General features: G+C 38.5%; 1 protein-coding gene across 2 annotated transcripts in view; it reads right to left on the bottom strand.

The window, feature by feature from the left end:
• LOC102806786 (D-aspartate oxidase-like) overlaps positions 1-27,593 on the bottom strand; it is a 58,801-nt gene that overhangs the window by 12,605 nt on the left and 18,603 nt on the right. For both annotated transcript variants that reach the window (XM_085493424.1, XM_085493425.1), the window contains exons 2-6: positions 7,630-7,831; positions 5,554-5,674; positions 4,422-4,501; positions 2,803-2,868; positions 354-408 (exon numbers count right to left, since the gene is read on the bottom strand). In XM_085493424.1, coding sequence (XP_085349550.1) covers positions 354-408; positions 2,803-2,868; positions 4,422-4,501; positions 5,554-5,674; positions 7,630-7,820 — 513 coding nt within the window. In that variant the 5' untranslated portion in view covers positions 7,821-7,831. The remainder of the gene's footprint in view (positions 1-353; positions 409-2,802; positions 2,869-4,421; positions 4,502-5,553; positions 5,675-7,629; positions 7,832-27,593) is intronic.

Below are 27,593 nucleotides of genomic sequence, written 5' to 3' on the forward strand. Positions count from 1 at the left end.
GTAGATAATATGTCAAAATTTAATATTTTCAGTGTATACATAAAAAACAGCTAGAACGTGGTTAAAATAGACATTCTACAGCACTACCGGTACATATAAAAACAGTTTTACACATTTTGTTGGCCATAGCAGTGAAAGTGTCTTTTTTCAGAAATAAAACCATTTCATAAAATCATTTTTTTTTTTCATATTTTTATTTCCACAATTTTATCAAGACCTGTAGCCAATAGAAAATGTTATTCAATTGGTCCAAAATTTAAAAGAAAAAAGTGAAGAATGTTGCATCTAAATTTTTTGTGGGACAAATTATGAAATTCAAATGATATAAGCTATATCAGGTGATCCAAGTTTACCTCTCTGATGTTTTCAATCTTTTTCTTCATAGTTCTCCCACCTTGCCGTTTGAATCTGAAAAACAAAATATGGAATTTAAATAAGTAGAAAATTATTTATCAGAAAGTATCCCTGAGTGCTATGTCAAATTTTTAATTAGCTCTTTAAAAAAATATTCATTCAAAAATTATTTTTTTCATTTTCATCATGTTTATTTTTGACTAGATAGACATAATTTTTCTCAATCAATATTTTTGAAAAAAACACATAACAAATGACAAATTTCAAAGTCAAAATATAACAGCCTCTCAGCTGAGATAGCGAGCAATGCATATTTCAATTAACAAATTGAAGTTATCACCACGAAATGAACAAATCTGAGAGAAGTCCACCTGTAGTACCTATATGTATAATATCAAAGCAATCAGACTAGCTGTTTTTAACAAGAAGTCGAAAATATCCCTTTTTACCAAAAATAACAAAAATATTCATCAAAATTAGAGAATTAAAGATATCATTACAAAATGAACAAGTCTGAAAGTGGTCCACATGTAGTACCCATATATGTAATATCAAAGCAATCGAACTTGTCGTTTTCAACAGAAGTTAAAAATATCACTTTTTACCAAAAATGACAAAAATATTCACCAAAATTAGAGAATTGAATATATCATGAAATGAACAAATCTGACAGAAGACTACCCCAAGAATCTATGTTGCAAATATGAAAGCATTTGGTTTAACCAAAGACTATAGAGAAGATAGTCTTTGGTTTAACGGTTTTGAAGAAGAAGACAAAAATGTTAAAAGTTGACGACAGACTACATACTACAGACGATGGACAATCAGTAATATGAAGAGCTCCACGACATCGACTTTGTTTGAACAGAGTTCAATAAATTAAGAAATTAAAGAATTCCAGTTGCTGCATGTTAGTATTTTCAGAATTGTTATTTCTCATGTCATTGTTTGACATTTTGAAATCCAAAAAAAATTTAACATTTCATATTCTAAACTAATGAGAACATACATTTGATTAAGACAAGCCATGCATGGCACAGTCCCAGTTAGTTATCAAATTTAAGATATATAGTTTTGTTTATAGTATATACTGTGAAATACTTTATTTTAGCTGGAATTAATTTTCGCTGAAAAGGCATTTAGGGTGTTTTGTATGGAATTTATTTTCACTGATTTTTAATGAGTTGAATGTGAAATATAGGGAAAAAAGTATATTTGCTGGATTTTATTTTCACTGAATCATCCTTTCAGCGAAAATAGCGAAAATAAATTCCAAGCGAAAATAAAGTATTCTACAGTAGCTGGAATATAAACATGTCAGGAATATGATTATGATGATTGTTTAATATTTGACATTTGTATCTGATCGTCAAACGAGTATTGAGAGATATTGCTCTGGAACAGCATTAATTAAAACAAAATCAGCCATTTTGAATACTACATGTATTCAAAATGGCTGATTTTGTTTTACTACATGTATTCAAAATGGCTGATTTTGTTTTAATGAATATATAAAATTTGAACATAATCAGTCACAGCAAGTCAGAGATATGGCACTAGAACCACATTTATTAAAACAAAATTGCCGCCAGTCGGCCATTTCTAATAGGATCCTCAAACCAATATATCTGTATATCTATGACATGATGTATAATGAATATTTGAAATTTAAACATAATCAGTCACAGCAAGTCAGAGCTATGGCACTAGAACCACATTCATTAAAACAAAATGGCTGTCAGTCGGCCATTTTGAATCTGATCTGAAAATAATGTGCATCAAAGTCCTATAATGTCCAACATATATACCAAGTTTGAACAAAATCCATCTGTAAACACCCGAGAAATGCTTGATTTTAATGATTTTTAAAACAAAAATGGCCGCCATTCAACAATCTTGAATCAGATCGCGAAACAAATTGATGTGCATAAGTATAATATCATGTATGATGTATGTGTGAAGTTTGATTGTGATTGGTCCAGGCATTTCTAAGATACAGGTCTGGATGCACGCGCACACGGACGGAAGCACGGGCGCGTGGACACACGGACGCACGGAGGTCAAAACATAAGTCCCCGAACAGGGACTAAAAATTATTGATTTCTTGGTCAAAAAAATTCTCACAAAAAGTTTTAAATTTAAGTGTTTCGGTACTGCAGTTCTTGTGTTCATAATAGTGCAATATCATTTGAAAATTTCAAGTTTCAGTCATGTGATCAAAAAATCTAGACTGATGCATTTCACATATTATTTCTAATTCAAAACTATGACCACAGAGAGCTCCCTCCAGCAAGCAGTACCTTGACACTCAACTTTTCTGCAAATACTAGTAAATCACAATCCAAATTTACATTCTTTCTTTATTAATGGATAATGATATCAAAATTAAAAATCCCAAAGTAACCTAAATTTGTTTCACTAGTATTTAAATTTCATAATTCACCTCACCTTTCCATCAACCATGGTAAATATTTCTTTCCTTCACATAGCAATGAAGTGAAATAAACCGCATCACTGCAATAAAAAAACACAGCGATAATAGTAATTTATTACATCCTCAGAAATACATATCCAATAAATAAAAAAAAGTGTAAATAATAAAAAACAATATTTTAAGAAATCTAAAACTAATTTATTTGCCAAAATATAAAACCCCTGTACTGTACATTACAATGTGCCTGTTTTATCATCACAAAGTGAATTACTACAGCATAATAAAGTATATCAATGTGAGACATTACTGATGTACATAACATACACCAAAATAACATACAAATCTGCTTATGCACAGATCCTGTGAGCTGGTATTCAAGTGTGAAATGTAAACAATGTTTTGAATAAAGGGGAAAAATAATTGAGACAATTATGCTGTTTTCCTCATAAAACATAATAAATACAGCTACATGTATTTATCATCACAACTATGAACTAGCAGCCTGTCGGCTGATATAGCTCCGCTGTTTGTCCGCTCTGAAAGCAATGACTAAGAAGCAATTTAAACTTTATGCTAGCTGCTTCAATATCGCGAGACACCAACTTTCTTGATTTGGTTGCAGAGAATATTTCACTAAAAGTAGAGAATTGAAGATATCTTTACGAAATGGACAAATCTAATAGAGGTCTACCCAAGCTGCATGTGTACAAGTATCAAAGAATTTGGACTACTGGTTTTGAAGGACAAGTCAAAAATATGATTTTTGATGAAAAATGCCGAAAGTATTTTCTAAAAATAGAGAATTGAAGATGTTGACAGAAATTGAACAAATCTGATATAGGTCCACCCAGGGTACATATACACCAAGAATCATGACATTCAGGTTAACAATTTTGAAGAAGTCAAAAATATCATTTTTGAGCCAAAAATGACAAACCTATTCGCTAAAAATAGAGAATTGAAGATATCGTCATGAAATTAACAAATCTGAGATTCACCCAAGGTACCTACAAATAAAGTTACAAAGCAATTGGATTAGCAGTTTTCAAGAAGACGTTGAAAATAATTGAAGATGTCGTCACAAAATCAACAAATCTGACAGAGGTCCACCTGATGTACCTACATATACAAGATCAAAGCAATCAGACTAGCAGTTTTCAATTAGAAGTCGAAAATATAATTTTTTACCAAGAATTACAAAAATATTCATCAAAATTAGAGAAATGAAGATATCATCACGAAATGAACAAATCTGAGAGAGGTCTACCCAAGGTACCTACACACCAAGTATCAAAGCATTTGGGCTAGCGGTTTTCAAGAAGAAGTCGAAAATAGCATTTTTGACCAAAAATGACCAAAATATTCGCTATAAATAAGATAATTGAACATATTCACATGAAATGAACAAATCTGAGAGAGAACCACCCAAGGTACCTTCCTAGAAAGTTTCACAGCTATACAGTTTGTGGTTTTTAAGAAGAAGTCGAAAATGTAAAGTTGACGATGGCGACGACAGACGATGGACGCCGACAAACAATCAATAATACTATAAGCTCAGCTTGACTTCGTTGACAGCAGAGTTAAAAATTAAACTTATTTAATATTACTGCCTTACAGTATTTTATACACATACCTGTATTTTGGAAACAGTCGTTTCACTTCCTCTTTGGGTACCCTTCTATAATTATACACAGTATTCTTCCATGATGGATCCTGAATTATTTAATTGAAAGAATTGCATATACATGTGTATATTAGTATTAGCTAAATCATTATAAAACTTTCTGCAATATAAAGAAAGGCCATCATCCCCTCTTCTAAAACTTTGGCAACTATTTATTTGCAATGTGATTAACATGATTTTTTTCAACTTTGTAAACATGCGAAAAGAAAGAAAATAATCTCCTTTTGCTATACTACTCAATAATGTTCTTTGAAAAAATGGGTCTTAAAATCTTTTTGTGCCTCCTTGTTCTACATAAAAGTTTATGTCAGAACTATTCACTTTATTTTATGGATGTGTTTATGATATTTGTGTTTGCACATAATTTAGTTTGATATAGGTTATTTTGGGCCTTGTTACAACTCTGTAAACACACATTTCATGTGAATTGAAACAACAGCATATTTCAGTGTTATTATATTCAATAATAATCTTTAAGATGGCACTTGGAATCTTTATGTGGCTTCTAGTTCTAGATAATAATTTAAGTCAGAACTATTTGATGGATTTGTTCTTGAGGTCATAAATTAAAATCAGCAGCTCATAAAACCATCTATGAAATGTTATTTTTAGCCAAGTTTTAAATATGATATACAGTCCAGATAGTTGAGTATTGTAGTTTTTTTGTAAAATTGCAATAAAATATTTTTGTTTTGTATTTGGCCATGGAAAAAACAACTGCTTTATTATCAAGTGCGTTCCATATTGATCATACTTTATGATTCAACTGAGGTAGACTAGTTTTCACTTCAATGAGATGGCGTTTCATGCAAATAATTTGGTCAAGATGTTCTGTTACATGAAGTAAACTTCTTTTAGTATGCAAATTAAATCTATAGTTCAGCATTCAGCTTGGTAAAGTAAATGTACAGTGGGAAGTTTACCCACAACTTGGTTTGAAAATGAAATCACAACAAAATAAATTATAATGCTATGTAATCAGAGATACATGTGTCTTGAATAATTTCCCCCGGTACAACCTTGAAAATAAATTCTTAACTTTATTAGTTGATCAGGATCTGATTAAATAAAATATACCCACCTCCTCAGTGTTAGATTTTTCATATAAATGATACCCAGATACAAGACCAATACCGGCCTGCGATGATTCTTCTGTGAGAAATATCTTCTCTAAATGATGAAAAGTGACATCGCCCCAACGACTGCAAATGTGATTCAGATGTTTCTTATTCATGTCATCTATGAATTAAAGGGAGAGGGTCGTCACCTGCGCATGTGCGGGAATTGAGTCCCAAGCGACGATAACAACACACGACTATTTGTCACACGCAACGTAATATTACCGTAATTGGTATAGTACAGGTGTGATGGTTCAAATACCAAAATGGGAACAGTAACAAAAAGACTTCCCTGGCGGCGATGATAAAATACGAACACGGAGCCAACAGATGAGGTTTAACTGGTACTGGTATTATTATACTCTGCAAACATCAAGTACAATAACGCGGTAAAAATCCACTACTCCAATAACTAGATACTTAAACTCCAATACAATTCAACGAGATCTCCGATCTGATCTCTGTGCTGAACAACTCCCCTATATATACCCACACTGTCTATAAATAGACCATTACATCAGTATACATAATGAGTCTGGAACTTACTACCAATTTCTAGAATGTTCCATTACCTTCTATTGCCTTCTACAGTGTCCTATTACCTATTCAATCAACATCTAAAAATTCCACCCAGACACAGTACGGTTCTAGAACATTCTCAGTGACACGGAAGTGGTAAACAAGTCGTATGCGACACTATTGCATTGTTCACAATCACTTATATACCAAGCCTTATGCAAATGCAATAATTAATATGCATAGATTCGAACTCCAAACTAAGTAAGTCTGTGTATTGTTCATGGGCATATATGTAACAAGTTTCATTTCATTCTTTAAAAAATTCAGTGGAATCCGAAAAGTGAATTATTAAGCAAATTAAGTACACCCGTAATTATGTATATAAATCCAAATCTAATTACTAGTAGATTGTTGCATTGTCTTAAAGTATTTATGTACTAAGCATCTTTGCAATAAGATAAGTACTTGAAATATTGATGGAAAATCTGAAAACTGACTAATTATTATGCAAATCAGATAAATAATATGCACTAATTTTAATGTGAAACTTATAAGGTCTGCTCAATGTCACAGACTTTCTATGCAACAAGTTTCAATGAAATGTGATTAGTACTTGAAATATCGATGGAAAAGCCGAAAAATTATGAATTATAATGCAAATTAGGTTACTCATATGAACAGATTTAAACCAAAGCTAAAGAGGTCCCATTGTCCTTGAGCATCTACCGATTAGTACTTGATATAACAGTGGAAAAGCCAAAAATTGACTAATTTTACAAATTAGATAACTCATATTCATGGATATTTATCAGACTGTGCATTACATGTGCATTACATGTGTCAGAGCATCTAGGAAGCCATGTAGCAAGTTTCACCAACATCCAATGAGTGGTTCTTGAGATATCAGTGGAACAGACACACATACACACACAACCACACACACACACACACAGACACACATACACACACATTAACTGCAAAGAATCCCATTGTGTACATTTCACACCGGAGTCAAAAACATTTTTAGTTATTGTAACTATTATGCAATGTTAAGAACTACAATGTAGATGGGTATATTTTCAAAAACAATTGGATTAGAACCTCTTGAATAAACAAAACCACAACTCCCATATTATTCCTTCTATTTCATTATAAAAAAGGCAAAACATGGCACAACATGCATCTCATAGCCTTTTAAACATAACAATATATATTGATATTAATATTTATTGCATTACTATTAATATTATTACTGCAAACAAAGTACTGTACATGTATCAACACAACATGAACGATTCCTAAAGTTCACACATCCCGGTTCTTCCTAGAAATTCCTTATAAATAACAATTTCTCAATTATTTCCCGTCTCAAGAGAAATGCGATTTAAAAAAAACAGTGAAATATGGAGAAAATTCAAGGATAACCTGAGAAATTTTAAGAATAATACTCCCATCAAAGAGCCAGGATGTGTGACATTCAGGGGGGGGGGGGGGTCATACATAAGTCTTATAATACTGACTCTTGAAGTTCTTGTGGCGTATCGCCTGGTTTGAAGGGTTCCCAAAATCCAGCTGCTCCATCACCTGTAGTGTTTGGTGAGAACTCATCAGATATAATGGTCACAGTGACATCGGGAATTTGTTCTAAAATATTGACAGCTGCTGATAGACCATTAACACCAGCACCAATAACACAAACTGTGAAAGGCATTGTGGGTAAGTCTGGTGGCAAAAAAAAATATTATTTTCCATAAATATTTACTCAAATTACAGTATGAAAACAGTACACCTGGGATATTGACAGCGTACAGTATAAAAACAGTTCACCTGGGCTATTGACAGTGTACAGTATGAAAACAGTTCACCTGGGCTATTGACAGTGTACAGTAAGAAAACAGTTCACCTGGGCTATTGACAGTGTACAGTATGAAAACAGTACACATGGGATATTGACAGTGTACAGTATGAAAACAGTACACCTGGGCTATTGACAGTGTACAGTATGAAAACAGTACACCTGGGCTATTGACAGTGTACAGTATGAAAACAGTTCACCTGGGCTATTGACAGTGTACAGTATGAACATAGTACACCTGGGATATTGACAGTGTACAGTATGAAAACAGTGCACCTGGGCTATTGACAGTGTACAGTATATGAACACAGTACACCTGGTATATTGACAGTGTACGGTATGAAAACAGTACACCTGGACTATTGACAGTGTACAGTATGAAAACAGTACACCTGGGCTATTGACAGTGTACAGTATGAAAACAGTACACCTGGGGTATTGACAGTGTACAGTAGGAAAACAGTACACCTGGGCTATTGACAGTGTACAGTATGAACACAGTACACCTGGGCTATTGACAGTGTACATTATGAAAACAGTACACCTGGGATATTGACAGTGTACAGTATGAAAACAGTACACCTGGGCTATTGACAGTGTACAGTATGAAAAGAGTACACCTGGGCTATTGACAGTGTACAGTATGAAAACAGTACACTTGGGCTATTGACAGTATACAGTATGAAAACAGTACACCTGGGCTATTGACAGTGTACAGTATGAAAACAGTACACCTGGGATATTGACAGTGTACAGTATGAAAACAGTACACCTGGGCTATTGACAGTGTACAGTATGAAAACAGTACACCTGGGCCATTGACAGTGTACAGTATGAAAACAGTACACCTGGGCTATTGACAGTGTACAGTATGAAAACAGTTCACCTGGGCTATTGACAGTGTACAGTATGAAAACAGTACACCTGGGCTATTGACAGTGTACAGTATGAACACAGTACACCTGGGCTATTGACAGTGTACAGTATGAAAACAGTACACCTGGGATATTGACAGTGTACAGTATGAAAACAGTACACCTGGGCTATTGACAGTGTACAGTATGAAAACAGTACACCTGGGCTATTGACAGTGTACAGTATGAAAACAGTACACCTGGGCTATTGACAGTGTACAGTATGAAAACAGTACACCTGGGCTATTGACAGTGTACAGTATGAAAACAGTACACCTGGGCTATTGACAGTGTACGGTATGAAAACAGTACACCTGGGATATTGACAGAGTACAGTATGAAAACAGTACACCTGGGCTATTGACAGTGTACGGTATGAAAACAGTACACCTGGGATATTGACAGAGTACAGTATGAAAACAGTACACCTGGGCTATTGACAGTGTACAGTATGAAAACAGTACACCTGGGCTATTGACAGTGTACAGTATGAAAACAGTACACCTGGGCTATTGACAGTGTACAGTATGAAAACAGTACACCTGGGCTATTGACAGTGTACAGTATGAAAACAGTACACCTGGACTATTGACAGTGTACAGTATGAAAACAGTACACCTGGGCTATTGACAGTGTACAGTATGAAAACAGTACACCTGGGGTATTGACAGTGTACAGTAGGAAAACAGTACACCTGGGCTATTGACAGTGTACAGTATGAAAACAGTACACCTGGGCTATTGACAGTGTACAGTATGAAAACAGTACACCTGGACTATTGACAGTGTACAGTATGAAAACAGTACACCTGGGCTATTGACAGTGTACAGTATGAAAACAGTACACCTGGGCTATTGACAGTGTACAGTATGAAAACAGTACACCTGGGCTATTGACAGTGTACAGTATGAAAACAGTTCACCTGGGCTATTGACAGTGTACAGTATGAACATAGTACACCTGGGATATTGACAGTGTACAGTATGAAAACAGTGCACCTGGGCTATTGACAGTGTACAGTATATGAACACAGTACACCTGGTATATTGACAGTGTACGGTATGAAAACAGTACACCTGGACTATTGACAGTGTACAGTATGAAAACAGTACACCTGGGCTATTGACAGTGTACAGTATGAAAACAGTACACCTGGGGTATTGACAGTGTACAGTAGGAAAACAGTACACCTGGGCTATTGACAGTGTACAGTATGAACACAGTACACCTGGGCTATTGACAGTGTACATTATGAAAACAGTACACCTGGGATATTGACAGTGTACAGTATGAAAACAGTACACCTGGGCTATTGACAGTGTACAGTATGAAAAGAGTACACCTGGGCTATTGACAGTGTACAGTATGAAAACAGTACACTTGGGCTATTGACAGTATACAGTATGAAAACAGTACACCTGGGCTATTGACAGTGTACAGTATGAAAACAGTACACCTGGGATATTGACAGTGTACAGTATGAAAACAGTACACCTGGGCTATTGACAGTGTACAGTATGAAAACAGTACACCTGGGCCATTGACAGTGTACAGTATGAAAACAGTACACCTGGGCTATTGACAGTGTACAGTATGAAAACAGTTCACCTGGGCTATTGACAGTGTACAGTATGAAAACAGTACACCTGGGCTATTGACAGTGTACAGTATGAACACAGTACACCTGGGCTATTGACAGTGTACAGTATGAAAACAGTACACCTGGGATATTGACAGTGTACAGTATGAAAACAGTACACCTGGGCTATTGACAGTGTACAGTATGAAAACAGTACACCTGGGCTATTGACAGTGTACAGTATGAAAACAGTACACCTGGGCTATTGACAGTGTACAGTATGAAAACAGTACACCTGGGCTATTGACAGTGTACAGTATGAAAACAGTACACCTGGGCTATTGACAGTGTACGGTATGAAAACAGTACACCTGGGATATTGACAGAGTACAGTATGAAAACAGTACACCTGGGCTATTGACAGTGTACGGTATGAAAACAGTACACCTGGGATATTGACAGAGTACAGTATGAAAACAGTACACCTGGGCTATTGACAGTGTACAGTATGAAAACAGTACACCTGGGCTATTGACAGTGTACAGTATGAAAACAGTACACCTGGGCTATTGACAGTGTACAGTATGAAAACAGTACACCTGGGCTATTGACAGTGTACAGTATAAAAACAGTACACCTGGGATATTGACAGTGTACAGTATGAAAACAGTACACCTAAGATATTGACAGTGTACAGTATGAAAAGAGTACACCTGGGCTATTGACAGTGTACAGTATGAAAACAGTACACCTGCGATATTGACAGTGTACAGTATGAAAACAGTACACCTGGGATATTGACAGTGTACAGTATGAAAAGAGTACACCTGGGCTATTGACAGTGTACAGTATGAAAACAGTACACCTGGGCTATTGACAGTGTACAGTATGAAAAGAGTACACCTGGTATATTGACAGTGTACAGTATGAAAACAGTACACCTGGGCTATTGACAGTGTACAGTATGAAAAGAGTACACCTGGGCTATTGACAGTGTACAGTATGAAAAGAGTACACCTGGGCTATTGACAGTGTACAGTATGAACACAGTACACCTGGTACATTGACAGTGTACAGTATAAAAACAGTACACCTGGGCTATTGACAGTGTACAGTATGAAAACAGTACACCTGGGATATTGACAGTGTACAGTATGAAAACAGTACACCTGGGCTATTGACAGTGTACAGTATGAAAATAGTACACCTGGGCTATTGACAGTGTACAGTATGAAAACAGTACACCTGGGCTATTGACAGTGTACAGTATGAAAACAGTAAACCTGGGATATTGACAGTGTACAGTATGAAAACAGTACACATGGGCTATTGACAGTGTACAGTATGAAAACAGTACACCTGGGCTATTGACGGTGTACGGTATGAACACAGTACACCTGGGCTATTGACAGTGTACAGTATGAAAACAGTACACCTGGGCTATTGACAGTGTAAAGTATGAAAACAGTACACCTGGGATATTGACAGTGTACAGTATGAACACAGTACACCTGGAATATTGACAGTGTACAGTATGAAAACAGTACACCTGGGCTATTGACAGTGTACAGTATGAACACAGTACACCTGGGATATTGACAGTGTACAGTATGAAAACAGTACACCTGGGCTATTGACAGTGTACAGTATGAAAACAGTACACCTGGGCTATTGACAGTCTACAGTATGAAAACAGTACACCTGGGCTATTGACAGTGTACAGTATGAAAACAGTACACCTGGGCTATTGACAGTGTACAGTATGAAAACAGTACACCTGGGCTATTGACAGTGTACGGTATGAAAACAGTACACAAGGGATATTGACAGAGTACAGTATGAAAACAGTACACCTGGGCTATTGACAGTGTACGGTATGAAAACAGTACACCTGGGATATTGACAGAGTACAGTATGAAAACAGTACACCTGGGCTATTGACAGTGTACAGTATGAAAACAGTACACCTGGGCTATTGACAGTGTACAGTATGAAAACAGTACACCTGGGCTATTGACAGTGTACAGTATGAAAACAGTACACCTGGGCTATTGACAGTGTACAGTATAAAAACAGTACACCTGGGATATTGACAGTGTACAGTATGAAAACAGTACACCTGGGATATTGACAGTTTACAGTATGAAAAGAGTACACCTGGGCTATTGACAGTGTACAGTATGAAAACAGTACACCTGGGATATTGACAGTGTACAGTATGAAAACAGTACACCTGGGATATTGACAGTGTACAGTATGAAAAGAGTACACCTGGGCTATTGACAGTGTACAGTATGAAAACAGTACACCTGGGCTATTGACAGTGTACAGTATGAAAAGAGTACACCTGGGCTATTGACAGTGTACAGTATGAAAAGAGTACACCTGGGCTATTGACAGTGTACAGTATGAACACAGTACACCTGGTATATTGACAGTGTACAGTATAAAAACAGTACACCTGGGATATTGACAGTGTACAGTATGAAAACAGTACACCTGGGATATTGACAGTGTACAGTATGAAAACAGTACACCTGGGCTATTGACAGTGTACAGTATGAAAATAGTACACCTGGGCAATTGACAGTGTACAGTATGAAAACAGTACACCTGGGCTATTGACAGTGTACAGTATGAAAACAGTAAACCTGGGATATTGACAGTGTACAGTATGAAAACAGTACACCTGGGCTATTGACAGTGTACAGTATGAAAACAGTACACCTGGGCTATTGACGGTGTACGGTATGAACACAGTACACCTGGGCTATTGACAGTGTACAGTATGAAAACAGTACACCTGGGCTATTGACAGTGTAAAGTATGAAAACAGTACACCTGGGATATTGACAGTGTACAGTATGAACACAGTACACCTGGAATATTGACAGTGTACAGTATGAACACAGTACACCTGGGCTATTGACAGTGTACAGTATATGAACACAGTACACCTGGTATATTGACAGTGTACAGTATGAAAACAGTACACCTGGACTATTGACAGTGTACAGTATGAAAACAGTACACCTGGGCTATTGACAGTGTACAGTATGAAAACAGTACACCTGGGGTATTGACAGTGTACAGTAGGAAAACAGTACACCTGGGCTATTGACAGTGTACAGTATGAACACAGTACACCTGGGCTACTGACAGTGTACAGTATGAAAACAGTACACCTGGGCTATTGACAGTGTACAGTATGAAAACAGTACACCTGGGATATTGACAGTGTACAGTAGGAAAACAGTACACCTGGGCTATTGACAGTGTACAGTATGAAAACAGTACACCTGGGCTATTGACAGTGTACAGTATGAAAAGAGTACACCTGGGCTATTGACAGTGTACAGTATGAAAACAGTACACTTGGGCTATTGACAGTATACAGTATGAAAACAGTACACCTGGGCTATTGACAGTGTACAGTATGAAAACAGTACACCTGGGCTATTGACAGTGTACAGTATGAAAACAGTACACCTGGGCTATTGACAGTGTACAGTATGAAAACAGTACACCTGGGATATTGACATTGTACAGTTCGAACACAGTACACCTGGGATATTGACATTGTACAGTATAAAAACAGTACACCTGGGCTATTGACATTGTACAGTATGAAAACAGTACACCTGGAATATTGACAGTGTACAGTATATGAACACAGTACACCTGGGATATTGACATTGTACAGTATGAAAACAGTACACCTGGGCTATTGACAGTGTACAGTATGAAAACAGTACACCTGGGATATTGACAGTGTACAGTATGAACACAGTACACCTGGGCCATTGACAGTGTACAGTATGAAAACAGTACACCTGGTCTATTGACAGTGTACAGTATGAAAACAGTACACCTGGTCTATTGACAGTGTACAGTATAAAAACAGTACACCTGGGCTATTGACAGTGTACAGAATGAACACAGTACACCTGGGATATTGACAGTGTACAGTATGAAAACAGTACACCTGGGCTATTGACAGTGTACAGTATGAAAACAGTAAACCTGGGATATTGACAGTGTACAGTATGAAAACAGTACACCTGGTCTATTGACGGTGTAAGGTATGAACACAGTACACCTGGGCTATTGACAGTGTACAGTATGAAAACAGTACACCTGGGCTATTGACAGTGTAAAGTATGAAAACAGTACACCTGGGCTATTGACAGTGTACAGTATGAAAACAGTACACCTGGGCTATTGACAGTGTACAGTATGAAAACAGTACACCTGGGCTATTGACAGTGTACAGTATGAAAACAGTACACCTGGTCTATTGACAGTGTACAGTATGAAAACAGTACACCTGGTCTATTGACAGTGTACAGTATAAAAACAGTACAACTGGGCTATTGACAGTGTACAGTATGAACACAGTACACCTGGGCTATTGACAGTGTACAGTATGAAAACAGTACACCTGGACTATTGACAGTGTACAGTATATGAACACAGTACACCTGGGATATTGGCAGTGTACAGTATGAAAACAGTACACCTAGGCTAGTGACAGTGTACAGTATGAAAACAGTACACCTGGGCTATTGACAGTGTACAGTATGAAAACAGTACACCTGGGCTATTGACAGTGCACAGTATGAAAACAGTACACCTGGGCTATTGACTGTGTACAGTATGAAAACAGTACACCAGGGCTATTGACAGTGTACAGTATGAAAACAGTACACCTGGGCTATTGACAGTGTACAGTATGAAAACAGTACACCTGGGCTATTGACAGTGTACAGTATGAAAACAGTACACCTGGGCTATTGACAGTGTACAGTATGAAAACAGTACACCTGGGCTATTGACAGAGTACAATATGAACACAGTACACCTGGGCTATTGACAGTGTACAGTATGAAAACAGTACACCTGGGCTATTGACAGTGTACAGTATGAAAACAGTACACCTGGGCTATTGACAGTGTACAGTATGAAAACAGTACACCAGGGCTATTGACAGTGTACAGTATGAAAACAGTACACCTGGGCTATTGACAGTGTACATTATGAAAACAGTACACCTGGGCTATTGACAGTGTACAGTATGAAAACAGTACACCTGGGCTATTGACAGTGTACAGTATGAAAACAGTACACCTGGGCTATTGACAGTGTACAATATGAACACAGTACACCTGGGATATTGACAGTGTACAGTATGAAAACAGTACACCTGGGCTATTGACAGTGTACAGTATGAAAACTTACACCTTGGATATTGACAGTGTACAGTATGAAAACAGTACACCTGGGTTATTGACAGTGTACAGTATGAACACAGTACACCTGGGCCATTGACAGTGTACAGTAAGAAAACAGTACACCTGGGCTATTGACAGTGTACAGTATGAAAACAGTACACCTGGGATATTGACAGTGTACAGTATGAATACAGTACACCTGGGATATTGACAGTGTACAGTATGAAAACAGTACACCTGGGCTATTGACATTGTACAGTATGAACACAGTACACCAGGACTATTGACAGTGTACAGTATAAAAACAGTACACCTGGGCTATTGACAGTGTACAGTATGAAAACAGTACACCTGGGCTATTGACAGTGTACAGTATGAAAACAGTACACCTGGGCTATTGACATTGTACAGTATGAACACAGTACACCTGGGCTATTGACAGTGTACAGTATGAAAACAGTACACCTGGGCTATTGACAGTGTACAGTATGAAAACAGTACACCTGGGCTATTGACAGTGTACAGTATGAAAACAGTACACCTGGGCTATTGACAGTGTACAATATGAACACAGTACACCTGGGATATTGACAGTGTACAGTATGAAAACAGTACACCTGGGCTATTGACAGTGTACAGTATGAAAACTTACACCTTGGATATTGACAGTGTACAGTATGAAAACAGTACACCTGGGTTATTGACAGTGTACAGTATGAACACAGTACACCTGGGCCATTGACAGTGTACAGTAAGAAAACAGTACACCTGGGCTATTGACAGTGTACAGTATGAAAACAGTACACCTGGGATATTGACAGTGTACATTATGAATACAGTACACCTGGGATATTGACAGTGTACAGTATGAAAACAGTACACCTGGGCTATTGACATTGTACAGTATGAACACAGTACACCAGGACTATTGACAGTGTACAGTATAAAAACAGTACACCTGGGCTATTGACAGTGTACAGTATGAAAACAGTACACCTGGGCTATTGACAGTGTACAGTATGAAAACAGTACACCTGGGCTATTGACAGTGTACAGTATGAAAACAGTACACCTGGGCTATTGACAGTGTACAGTATGAATACAGTACACCTGGGATATTGACAGTGTACAGTATGAAAACAGTACACCTGGTCTATTGACAGTGTAAAGTATGAAAACAGTACACCTGGGCTATTGACAGTGTACAGTATGAATACAGTACACCTGGGATATTGACAGTGTACAGTATGAAAACAGTACACCTGGGCTATTGACAGTGTACAGTATGAAAACAGTACACCTGGGATATTGACAGTGTACAGTATGAAAACAGTACACCTGGTCTATTGACAGTGTACAGTATGAAAACAGTACACCTGGTCTATTGACAGTGTAAAGTATAAAAACAGTACACCTGGGCTATTGACAGTGTACAGTATGAATACAGTACACCTGGGATATTGACAGTGTACAGTATGAATACAGTACACCTGGGATATTGACAGTGTACAGTATGAAAACAGTACACCTGGGCTATTGACAGTGTACAGTATGAAAACAGTACACCTGGGATATTGACAGTGTACAGTATGAATACAGTACACCTGGGATATTGACAGTGTACAGTATGAAAACAGTACACCTGGGCTATTGACATTGTACAGTATGAACACAGTACACCAGGACTATTGACAGTGTACAGTATAAAAACAGTACACCTGGGCTATTGACAGTGTACAGTATGAAAACAGTACACCTGGGCTATTGACAGTGTACAGTATGAAAACAGTACACCTGGGCTATTGACATTGTACAGTATGAACACAGTACACCTGGGCTATTGACAGTGTACAGTATGAAAACAGTACACCTGGGCTATTGACAGTGTACAGTATGAAAACAGTACACCTGGGCTATTGACAGTGTACAGTATGAAAACAGTACACCTGGGCTATTGACAGTGTACAATATGAACACAGTACACCTGGGATATTGACAGTGTACAGTATGAAAACAGTACACCTGGGCTATTGACAGTGTACAGTATGAAAACTTACACCTTGGATATTGACAGTGTACAGTATGAAAACAGTACACCTGGGTTATTGACAGTGTACAGTATGAACACAGTACACCTGGGCCATTGACAGTGTACAGTAAGAAAACAGTACACCTGGGCTATTGACAGTGTACAGTATGAAAACAGTACACCTGGGATATTGACAGTGTACATTATGAATACAGTACACCTGGGATATTGACAGTGTACAGTATGAAAACAGTACACCTGGGCTATTGACATTGTACAGTATGAACACAGTACACCAGGACTATTGACAGTGTACAGTATAAAAACAGTACACCTGGGCTATTGACAGTGTACAGTATGAAAACAGTACACCTGGGCTATTGACAGTGTACAGTATGAAAACAGTACACCTGGGCTATTGACAGTGTACAGTATGAAAACAGTACACCTGGGCTATTGACAGTGTACAGTATGAATACAGTACACCTGGGATATTGACAGTGTACAGTATGAAAACAGTACACCTGGTCTATTGACAGTGTAAAGTATGAAAACAGTACACCTGGGCTATTGACAGTGTACAGTATGAATACAGTACACCTGGGATATTGACAGTGTACAGTATGAAAACAGTACACCTGGGCTATTGACAGTGTACAGTATGAAAACAGTACACCTGGGATATTGACAGTGTACAGTATGAAAACAGTACACCTGGTCTATTGACAGTGTACAGTATGAAAACAGTACACCTGGTCTATTGACAGTGTAAAGTATAAAAACAGTACACCTGGGCTATTGACAGTGTACAGTATGAATACAGTACACCTGGGATATTGACAGTGTACAGTATGAATACAGTACACCTGGGATATTGACAGTGTACAGTATGAAAACAGTACACCTGGGCTATTGACAGTGTACAGTATGAACACAGTACACCTGGGATATTGACAGTGTACAGTATGAAAACAGTACACCTGGGCTATTGACAGTGTACAGTATGAAAACAGTACACCTGGGCTATTGACAGTGTACAGTATGAAAATAGTACACCTGGGATATTGACAGTGTACAGTAAGAAAACAGTACACCTGGGCTATTGACAGTGTACAGTATGAACACAGTACACCTGGGCTATTGACAGTGTACAGTATGAAAACAGTACCCCTGGTCTATTGACAGTGTACAGTATGAATACAGTACACCTGGTCTATTGACAGTGAACAGTATAAAAACAGTACACCTGGGCTATTGATAGTGTACAGTATGAACACAGTACACCTGGGATATTGACAGTGTAGAGTATGAAAACAGTACACCTGGGCTATTGACAGTGTACAGTATGAAAACAGTACACCAGGGCTATTGACAGTGTACAGTATGAAAACAGTACACCTGGGCTATTGACAGTGTACAGTATGAAAACAGTACACCTGGGCTATTGACAGTGTACAGTATGAAAACAGTACACCTGGGCTATTGACAGTGTACAGTATGAAAACAGTACACCTGGGCTATTGACAGAGTACAATATGAACACAGTACACCTGGGCTATTGACAGTGTACAGTATGAAAACAGTACACCTGGGCTATTGACAGTGTACAGTATGAAAACAGTACACCTGGGCTATTGACAGTGTACAGTATGAAAACAGTACACCAGGGCTATGGACAGTGTACAGTATGAAAACAGTACACCTGGGCTATTGACATTGTACAGTATGAAAACAGTACACCTGGGCTATTGACAGTGTACAGTATGAAAACAGTACACCTGGGATATTGACAGTGTACAGTATGAACACAGTACACCTGGGCCATTGACAGTGTACAGTATGAAAACAGTACACCTGGTCTATTGACAGTGTACAGTATGAAAACAGTACACCTGGTCTATTGACAGTGTACAGTATAAAAACAGTACACCTGGGCTATTGACAGTGTACAGAATGAACACAGTACACCTGGGATATTGACAGTGTACAGTATGAAAACAGTACACCTGGGCTATTGACAGTGTACAGTATGAAAACAGTAAACCTGGGATATTGACAGTGTACAGTATGAAAACAGTACACCTGGTCTATTGACGGTGTAAGGTATGAACACAGTACACCTGGGCTATTGACAGTGTACAGTATGAAAACAGTACACCTGGGCTATTGACAGTGTAAAGTATGAAAACAGTACACCTGGGATATTGACAGTGTACAGTATGAATACAGTACACCTGGGATATTGACAGTGTACAGTATGAAAACAGTACACCTGGGCTATTGACATTGTACAGTATGAACACAGTACACCAGGACTATTGACAGTGTACAGTATAAAAACAGTACACCTGGGCTATTGACAGTGTACAGTATGAAAACAGTACACCTGGGCTATTGACAGTGTACAGTATGAAAACAGTACACCTGGGCTATTGACAGTGTACAGTATGAAAACAGTACACCTGGGCTATTGACAGTGTACAGTATGAATACAGTACACCTGGGATATTGACAGTGTACAGTATGAAAACAGTACACCTGGTCTATTGACAGTGTAAAGTATGAAAACAGTACACCTGGGCTATTGACAGTGTACAGTATGAAAACAGTACACCTGGGATATTGACAGTGTACAGTATGAAAACAGTACACCTGGTCTATTGACAGTGTACAGTATGAAAACAGTACACCTGGTCTATTGACAGTGTAAAGTATAAAAACAGTACACCTGGGCTATTGACAGTGTACAGTATGAATACAGTACACCTGGGATATTGACAGTGTACAGTATGAAAACAGTACACCAGGACTATTGACAGTGTACAGTATAAAAACAGTACACCTGGGCTATTGACAGTGTACAGTATGAACACAGTACACCTGGGATATTGACAGTGTACAGTATGAAAACAGTACCCCTGGTCTATTGACAGTGTACAGTATGAATACAGTACACCTGGTCTATTGACAGTGAACAGTATAAAAACAGTACACCTGGGCTATTGATAGTGTACAGTATGAACACAGTACACCTGGGATATTGACAGTGTAGAGTATGAAAACAGTACACCTGGGCTATTGACAGTGTACAGTATGAAAACAGTACACCAGGGCTATTGACAGTGTACAGTATGAAAACAGTACACCTTGGCTATTGACAGTGTACAGTATGAAAACAGTACACCTGGGCTATTGACAGTGTACAGTATGAAAACAGTACACCTGGGCTATTGACAGTGTACAGTATGAAAACAGTACACCTGGGCTATTGACAGAGTACAATATGAACACAGTACACCTGGGCTATTGACAGTGTACAGTATGAAAACAGTACACCTGGGCTATTGACAGTGTACAGTATGAAAACAGTACACCTGGGCTATTGACAGTGTACAGTATGAAAACAGTACACCAGGGCTATTGACAGTGTACAGTATGAAAACAGTACACCTGGGCTATTGACAGTGTACAGTATGAAAACAGTACACCTGGGCTATTGACAGTGTACAGTATGAAAACAGTACACCTGGGCTATTGACAGTGTACAGTATGAAAACAGTACACCTGGGCTATTGACAGTGTACAATATGAACACAGTACACCTGGGATATTGACAGTGTACAGTATGAAAACAGTACACCTGGGATATTGACAGTGTACAGTATGAAAACAGTACACCTGGGCTATTGACAGTGTACAGTATGAAAACAGTACACCTGGGATATTGACAGTGTACAGTATGAAAACAGTACACCTGGTCTATTGACAGTGTACAGTATGAAAACAGTACACCTGGTCTATTGACAGTGTAAAGTATGAAAACAGTACACCTGGGCTGTTGACAGTGTACAGTATGAATACAGTACACCTGGGATATTGACAGTGTACAGTATGAAAACAGTACACCTGGACTATTGACAGTGTACAGTATAAAAACAGTACACCTGGGCTATTGACAGTGTACAGTATGAACACAGTACACCTGGGATATTGACAGTGTACAGTATGAAAACAGTACACCTGGGCTATTGACAGTGTACAGTATGAAAACAGTACACCTGGGCTATTGACAGTGTACAGTATGAAAATAGTACACCTGGGATATTGACAGTGTACAGTAAGAAAACAGTACACCTGGGCTATTGACAGTGTACAGTATGAACACAGTACACCTGGGCTATTGACAGTGTACAGTATGAAAATAGTACACCTGGGATATTGACAGTGTACAGTAAGAAAACAGTACACCTGGGCTATTGACAGTGTACAGTATGAACACAGTACACCTGGTCTATTGACAGTGTACAGTATGAAAACAGTACACCTGGGCTATTGACAGTGTACAGTATGAAAACAGTACACCTGGGCTATTGACAGTATACAGTATGAAAACAGTACACCTGGGCTATTGACAGTGTACAGTATGAATACAGTACACCTGGTCTATTGACAGTGAACAGTATAAAAACAGTACACCTGGGCTATTGATAGTGTACAGTATGAACACAGTACACCTGGGATATTGACTGTGTAGAGTATGAAAACAGTACACCTGGGCTATTGACAGTGTACAGTATGAAAACAGTACACCTGGGCTATTGACAGTGTACAGTATGAAAACAGTACACCTGGGCTATTGACAGTGTACAGTATGAAAACAGTACGCCTGGTCTATTGACCGTGTACAGTATGAAAACAGTACACCTGGTCTATTGACAGTGTACAGTATGAAAACAGTACACCTGGGCTATTGAAAGTGTACAGTATGAAAACAGTACACCTGGGATATTGACAGTGTACAGTAGGAAAACAGTACACCTGGGCTATTGACAGTGTACAGTATGAACACAGTACACCTGGGCTATTGACAGTGTACAGTATGAAAACAGTACACCTGGTCTATTGACAGTGTACAGTATGAAAATAGTACACCTGGTCTATTGACAGTGTACAGTATAAAAACAGTACACCTGGGCTATTGACAGTGTACAGTATGAACACAGTACACCTGGGATATTGACAGTGTACAATATGAATACAGTACACCTGGGATATTGACAGTGTACAGTATGAAAACAGTACACCTGGGCTATTGACATTGTACAGTATGAACACAGTACACCTGGACTATTGACAGTGTACAGTATATGAACACAGTACACCTGGGATATTGACAGTGTACAGTATGAAAACAGTACACCTGGGCTATTGACAGTGTACAGTATGAAAACAGTACACCTGGGCTATTGACAGTGTACAGTATGAAAACAGTACACCTGGGATATTGACAGTGTACAGTATGAAAACAGTACACCTGGGATATTGACAGTGTACAGTATGAAAACAGTACACCTGGTCTATTGACAGTGTACAGTATGAAAACAGTACACCTGGTCTATTGACAGTGTACAGTATAAAAACACTACACCTGGGCTATTGACAGTGTACAGTATGAACACAGTACACCTGGGATATTGACAGTGTACAGTATGAAAACAGTACACCTGGGCTATTGACAGTGTACAGTATGAAAACAGTACACCTGGGCTATTGACAGTGTACAGTATGAAAACAGTACACCTGGGCTATTGACAGTGTACAGTATGAAAACAGTACACCTGGTCTATTGACCGTGTACTGTATGAAAACAGTACACCTGGTCTATTGACAGTGTACAGTATGAAAACAGTACACCTGGGCTATTGAAAGTGTACAGTATGAAAACAGTACACCTGGGATATTGACAGTGTACAGTAGGAAAACAGTACACCTGGGCTATTGACAGTGTACAGTATGAACACAGTACACCTGGGCTATTGACAGTGTACAGTATGAAAACAGTACACCTGGTCTATTGACAGTGTACAGTATGAAAATAGTACACCTGGTCTATTGACAGTGTACAGTATAAAAACAGTACACCTGGGCTATTGACAGTGTACAGTATGAACACAGTACACCTGGGATATTGACAGTGTACAGTATTAAAACAGTACACCTGGGCTATTGACAGTGTACAGTATGAAAACAGTACATCTGGGCTATTGACAGTGTACAGTATGAAAACAGTACACCAGGGCTATTGACAGTGTACAGTATGAAAACAGTACACCTGGGCTATTGACAGTGTACAGTATGAAAACAGTACACCTGGTCTATTGACAGTGTACAGTATAAAACAGTACACCTGGGCTATTGACAGTGTACAGTATGAACACAGTACACCTGGGCTATTGACAGTGTACAGTATGAAAACAGTACACCTGGGATATTGACAGTGTACAGTATGAAAACAGTACACCTGGGCTATTGACAGTGTACAGTATGAAAACAGTACACCTGGGCTATTGACAGTGTACAGTATGAAAACAGTACACCTGGGCTATTGACAGTGTACAGTATGAAAACAGTACACCTGGGCTATTGACAGTGTACAGTATGAAAACAGTACACCTGGGCTATTGACAGTGTACAGTATGAAAACAGTACACCTGAGCTATTGACAGTGTACAGTATGAAAACTTACACCTTGGATATTGACAGCGTACAGTATGAAAACAGTACACCTGGGCTATTGACAGTGTACAGTATGAACACAGTACACCTGGTCTATTGACAGTGTACAGTATGAACACAGTACACCTGGGATATTGACAGTGTACAGTATGAAAACAGTACACCTGAGCTATTGACAGTGTACAGTATGAAAACTTACACCTTGGATATTGACAGCGTACAGTATGAAAACAGTACACCTGGGCTATTGACAGTGTACAGTATGAACACAGTACACCTGGTCTATTGACAGTGTACAGTATGAAAACAGTACACCTGGGCTATTGACAGTGTACAGTATGAAAACAGTACACCTGGGCTATTGACAGTGTACAGTATGAAAACAGTACACCTGGGCTATTGACAGTGTACAGTATGAAAACAGTTCACCTGGGCTATTGACAGTGTACAGTATGAAAACAGTTCACCTGGGCTATTGACAGTGTACAGTATATGAACACAGTACACCTGGTATATTGACAGTGTACGGTATGAAAACAGTACACCTGGACTATTGACAGTGTACAGTATGAAAACAGTACACCTGGGCTATTGACAGTGTACAGTATGAAAACAGTACACCTGGGGTATTGACAGTGTACAGTAGGAAAACAGTACACCTGGGCTATTGACAGTGTACAGTATGAACACAGTACACCTGGGCTATTGACAGTGTACATTATGAAAACAGTACACCTGGGATATTGACAGTGTACAGTATGAAAACAGTACACCTGGGCTATTGACAGTGTACAGTATGAAAAGAGTACACCTGGGCTATTGACAGTGTACAGTATGAAAACAGTACACTTGGGCTATTGACAGTATAGAGTAAGAAAACAGTACACCTGGGCTATTGACAGTGTACAGTATGAAAACAGTACACCTGGGATATTGACAGTGTACAGTATGAAAACAGTACACCTGGGCTATTGACAGTGTACAGTATGAAAACAGTACACCTGGGCCATTGACAGTGTACAGTATGAAAACAGTACACCTGGGCTATTGACAGTGTACAGTATGAAAACAGTTCACCTGGGCTATTGACAGTGTACAGTATGAAAACAGTACACCTGGGCTATTGACAGTGTACAGTATGAACACAGTACACATGGGATATTGACAGTGTACAGTATGAAAACAGTACACCTGGGCTATTGACAGTGTACAGTATGAAAACAGTACACCTGGGCTATTGACAGTGTACAGTATGAAAACAGTACACCTGGGCTATTGACAGTGTACAGTATGAAAACAGTACACCTGGGCTATTGACAGTGTACAGTATGAAAACAGTACACCTGGGCTATTGACAGTGTACGGTATGAAAACAGTACACCTGGGATATTGACAGAGTACAGTATGAAAACAGTACACCTGGGCTATTGACAGTGTACAGTATGAACACAGTACACCTGGTCTATTGACAGTGTACAGTATGAAAACAGTACACCTGGGCTATTGACAGTGTATAGTATGAAAACAGTACACCTGGGCTATTGACAGTGTACAGTATGAAAACAGTACACCTGGGCTATTGACAGTGTACAGTATGAAAACAGTTCACCTGGGCTATTGACAGTGTACAGTATGAAAACAGTTCACCTGGGCTATTGACAGTGTACAGTATATGAACACAGTACACCTGGTATATTGACAGTGTACGGTATGAAAACAGTACACCTGGACTATTGACAGTGTACAGTATGAAAACAGTACACCTGGGCTATTGACAGTGTACAGTATGAAAACAGTACACCTGGGGTATTGACAGTGTACAGTAGGAAAACAGTACACCTGGGCTATTGACAGTGTACAGTATGAACACAGTACACCTGGGCTATTGACAGTGTACATTATGAAAACAGTACACCTGGGATATTGACAGTGTACAGTATGAAAAGAGTACACCTGGGCTATTGACAGTGTACAGTATGAAAAGAGTACACCTGGGCTATTGACAGTGTACAGTATGAAAACAGTACACTTGGGCTATTGACAGTATAGAGTATGAAAACAGTACACCTGGGCTATTGACAGTGTACAGTATGAAAACAGTACACCTGGGATATTGACAGTGTACAGTATGAAAACAGTACACCTGGGCTATTGACAGTGTACAGTATGAAAACAGTACATCTGGGCCATTGACAGTGTACAGTATGAAAACAGTACACCTGGGCTATTGACAGTGTACAGTATGAAAACAGTTCACCTGGGCTATTGACAGTGTACAGTATGAAAACAGTACACCTGGGCTATTGACAGTGTACAGTATGAACACAGTACACATGGGATATTGACAGTGTACAGTATGAAAACAGTACACCTGGGCTATTGACAGTGTACAGTATGAAAACAGTACACCTGGGCTATTGACAGTGTACAGTATGAAAACAGTACACCTGGGCTATTGACAGTGTACAGTATGAAAACAGTACACCTGGGCTATTGACAGTGTACAGTATGAAAACAGTACACCTGGGCTATTGACAGTGTACGGTATGAAAACAGTACACCTGGGATATTGACAGAGTACAGTATGAAAACAGTACACCTGGGCTATTGACAGTGTACGGTATGAAAACAGTACACCTGGGATATTGACAGAGTACAGTATGAAAACAGTACACCTGGGCTATTGACAGTGTACAGTATGAAAACAGTACACCTGGGCTATTGACAGTGTACAGTATGAAAACAGTACACCTGGGCTATTGACAGTGTACAGTATGAAAACAGTACACCTGGGCTATTGACAGTGTACAGTATAAAAACAGTACACCTGGGATATTGACAGTGTACAGTATGAAAACAGTACACCTGGGATATTGACAGTGTACAGTATGAAAAGAGTACACCTGGGCTATTGACAGTGTACAGTATGAAAACAGTACACCTGGGATATTGACAGTGTACAGTATGAAAACAGTACACCTGGGATATTGACAGTGTACAGTATGAAAAGAGTACACCTGGGCTATTGACAGTGTACAGTATGAAAACAGTACACCTGGGCTATTGACAGTGTACAGTATGAACACAGTACACCTGGTATATTGACAGTGTACAGTATAAAAACAGTACACCTGGGCTATTGACAGTGTACAGTATGAAAACAGTACACCTGGGATATTGACAGTGTACAGTATGAAAACAGTACACCTGGGCTATTGACAGTGTACAGTATGAAAATAGTACACCTGGGCTATTGACAGTGTACAGTATGAAAACAGTACACCTGGGCTATTGACAGTGTACAGTATGAAAACAGTAAACCTGGGATATTGACAGTGTACAGTATGAAAACAGTACACC

Source organism: Saccoglossus kowalevskii, chromosome 18 (genome assembly GCF_978046115.1).
Source record: "Saccoglossus kowalevskii chromosome 18, keSacKowa6.1, whole genome shotgun sequence".
Lineage (NCBI taxonomy): Eukaryota > Metazoa > Hemichordata > Enteropneusta > Harrimaniidae > Saccoglossus > Saccoglossus kowalevskii.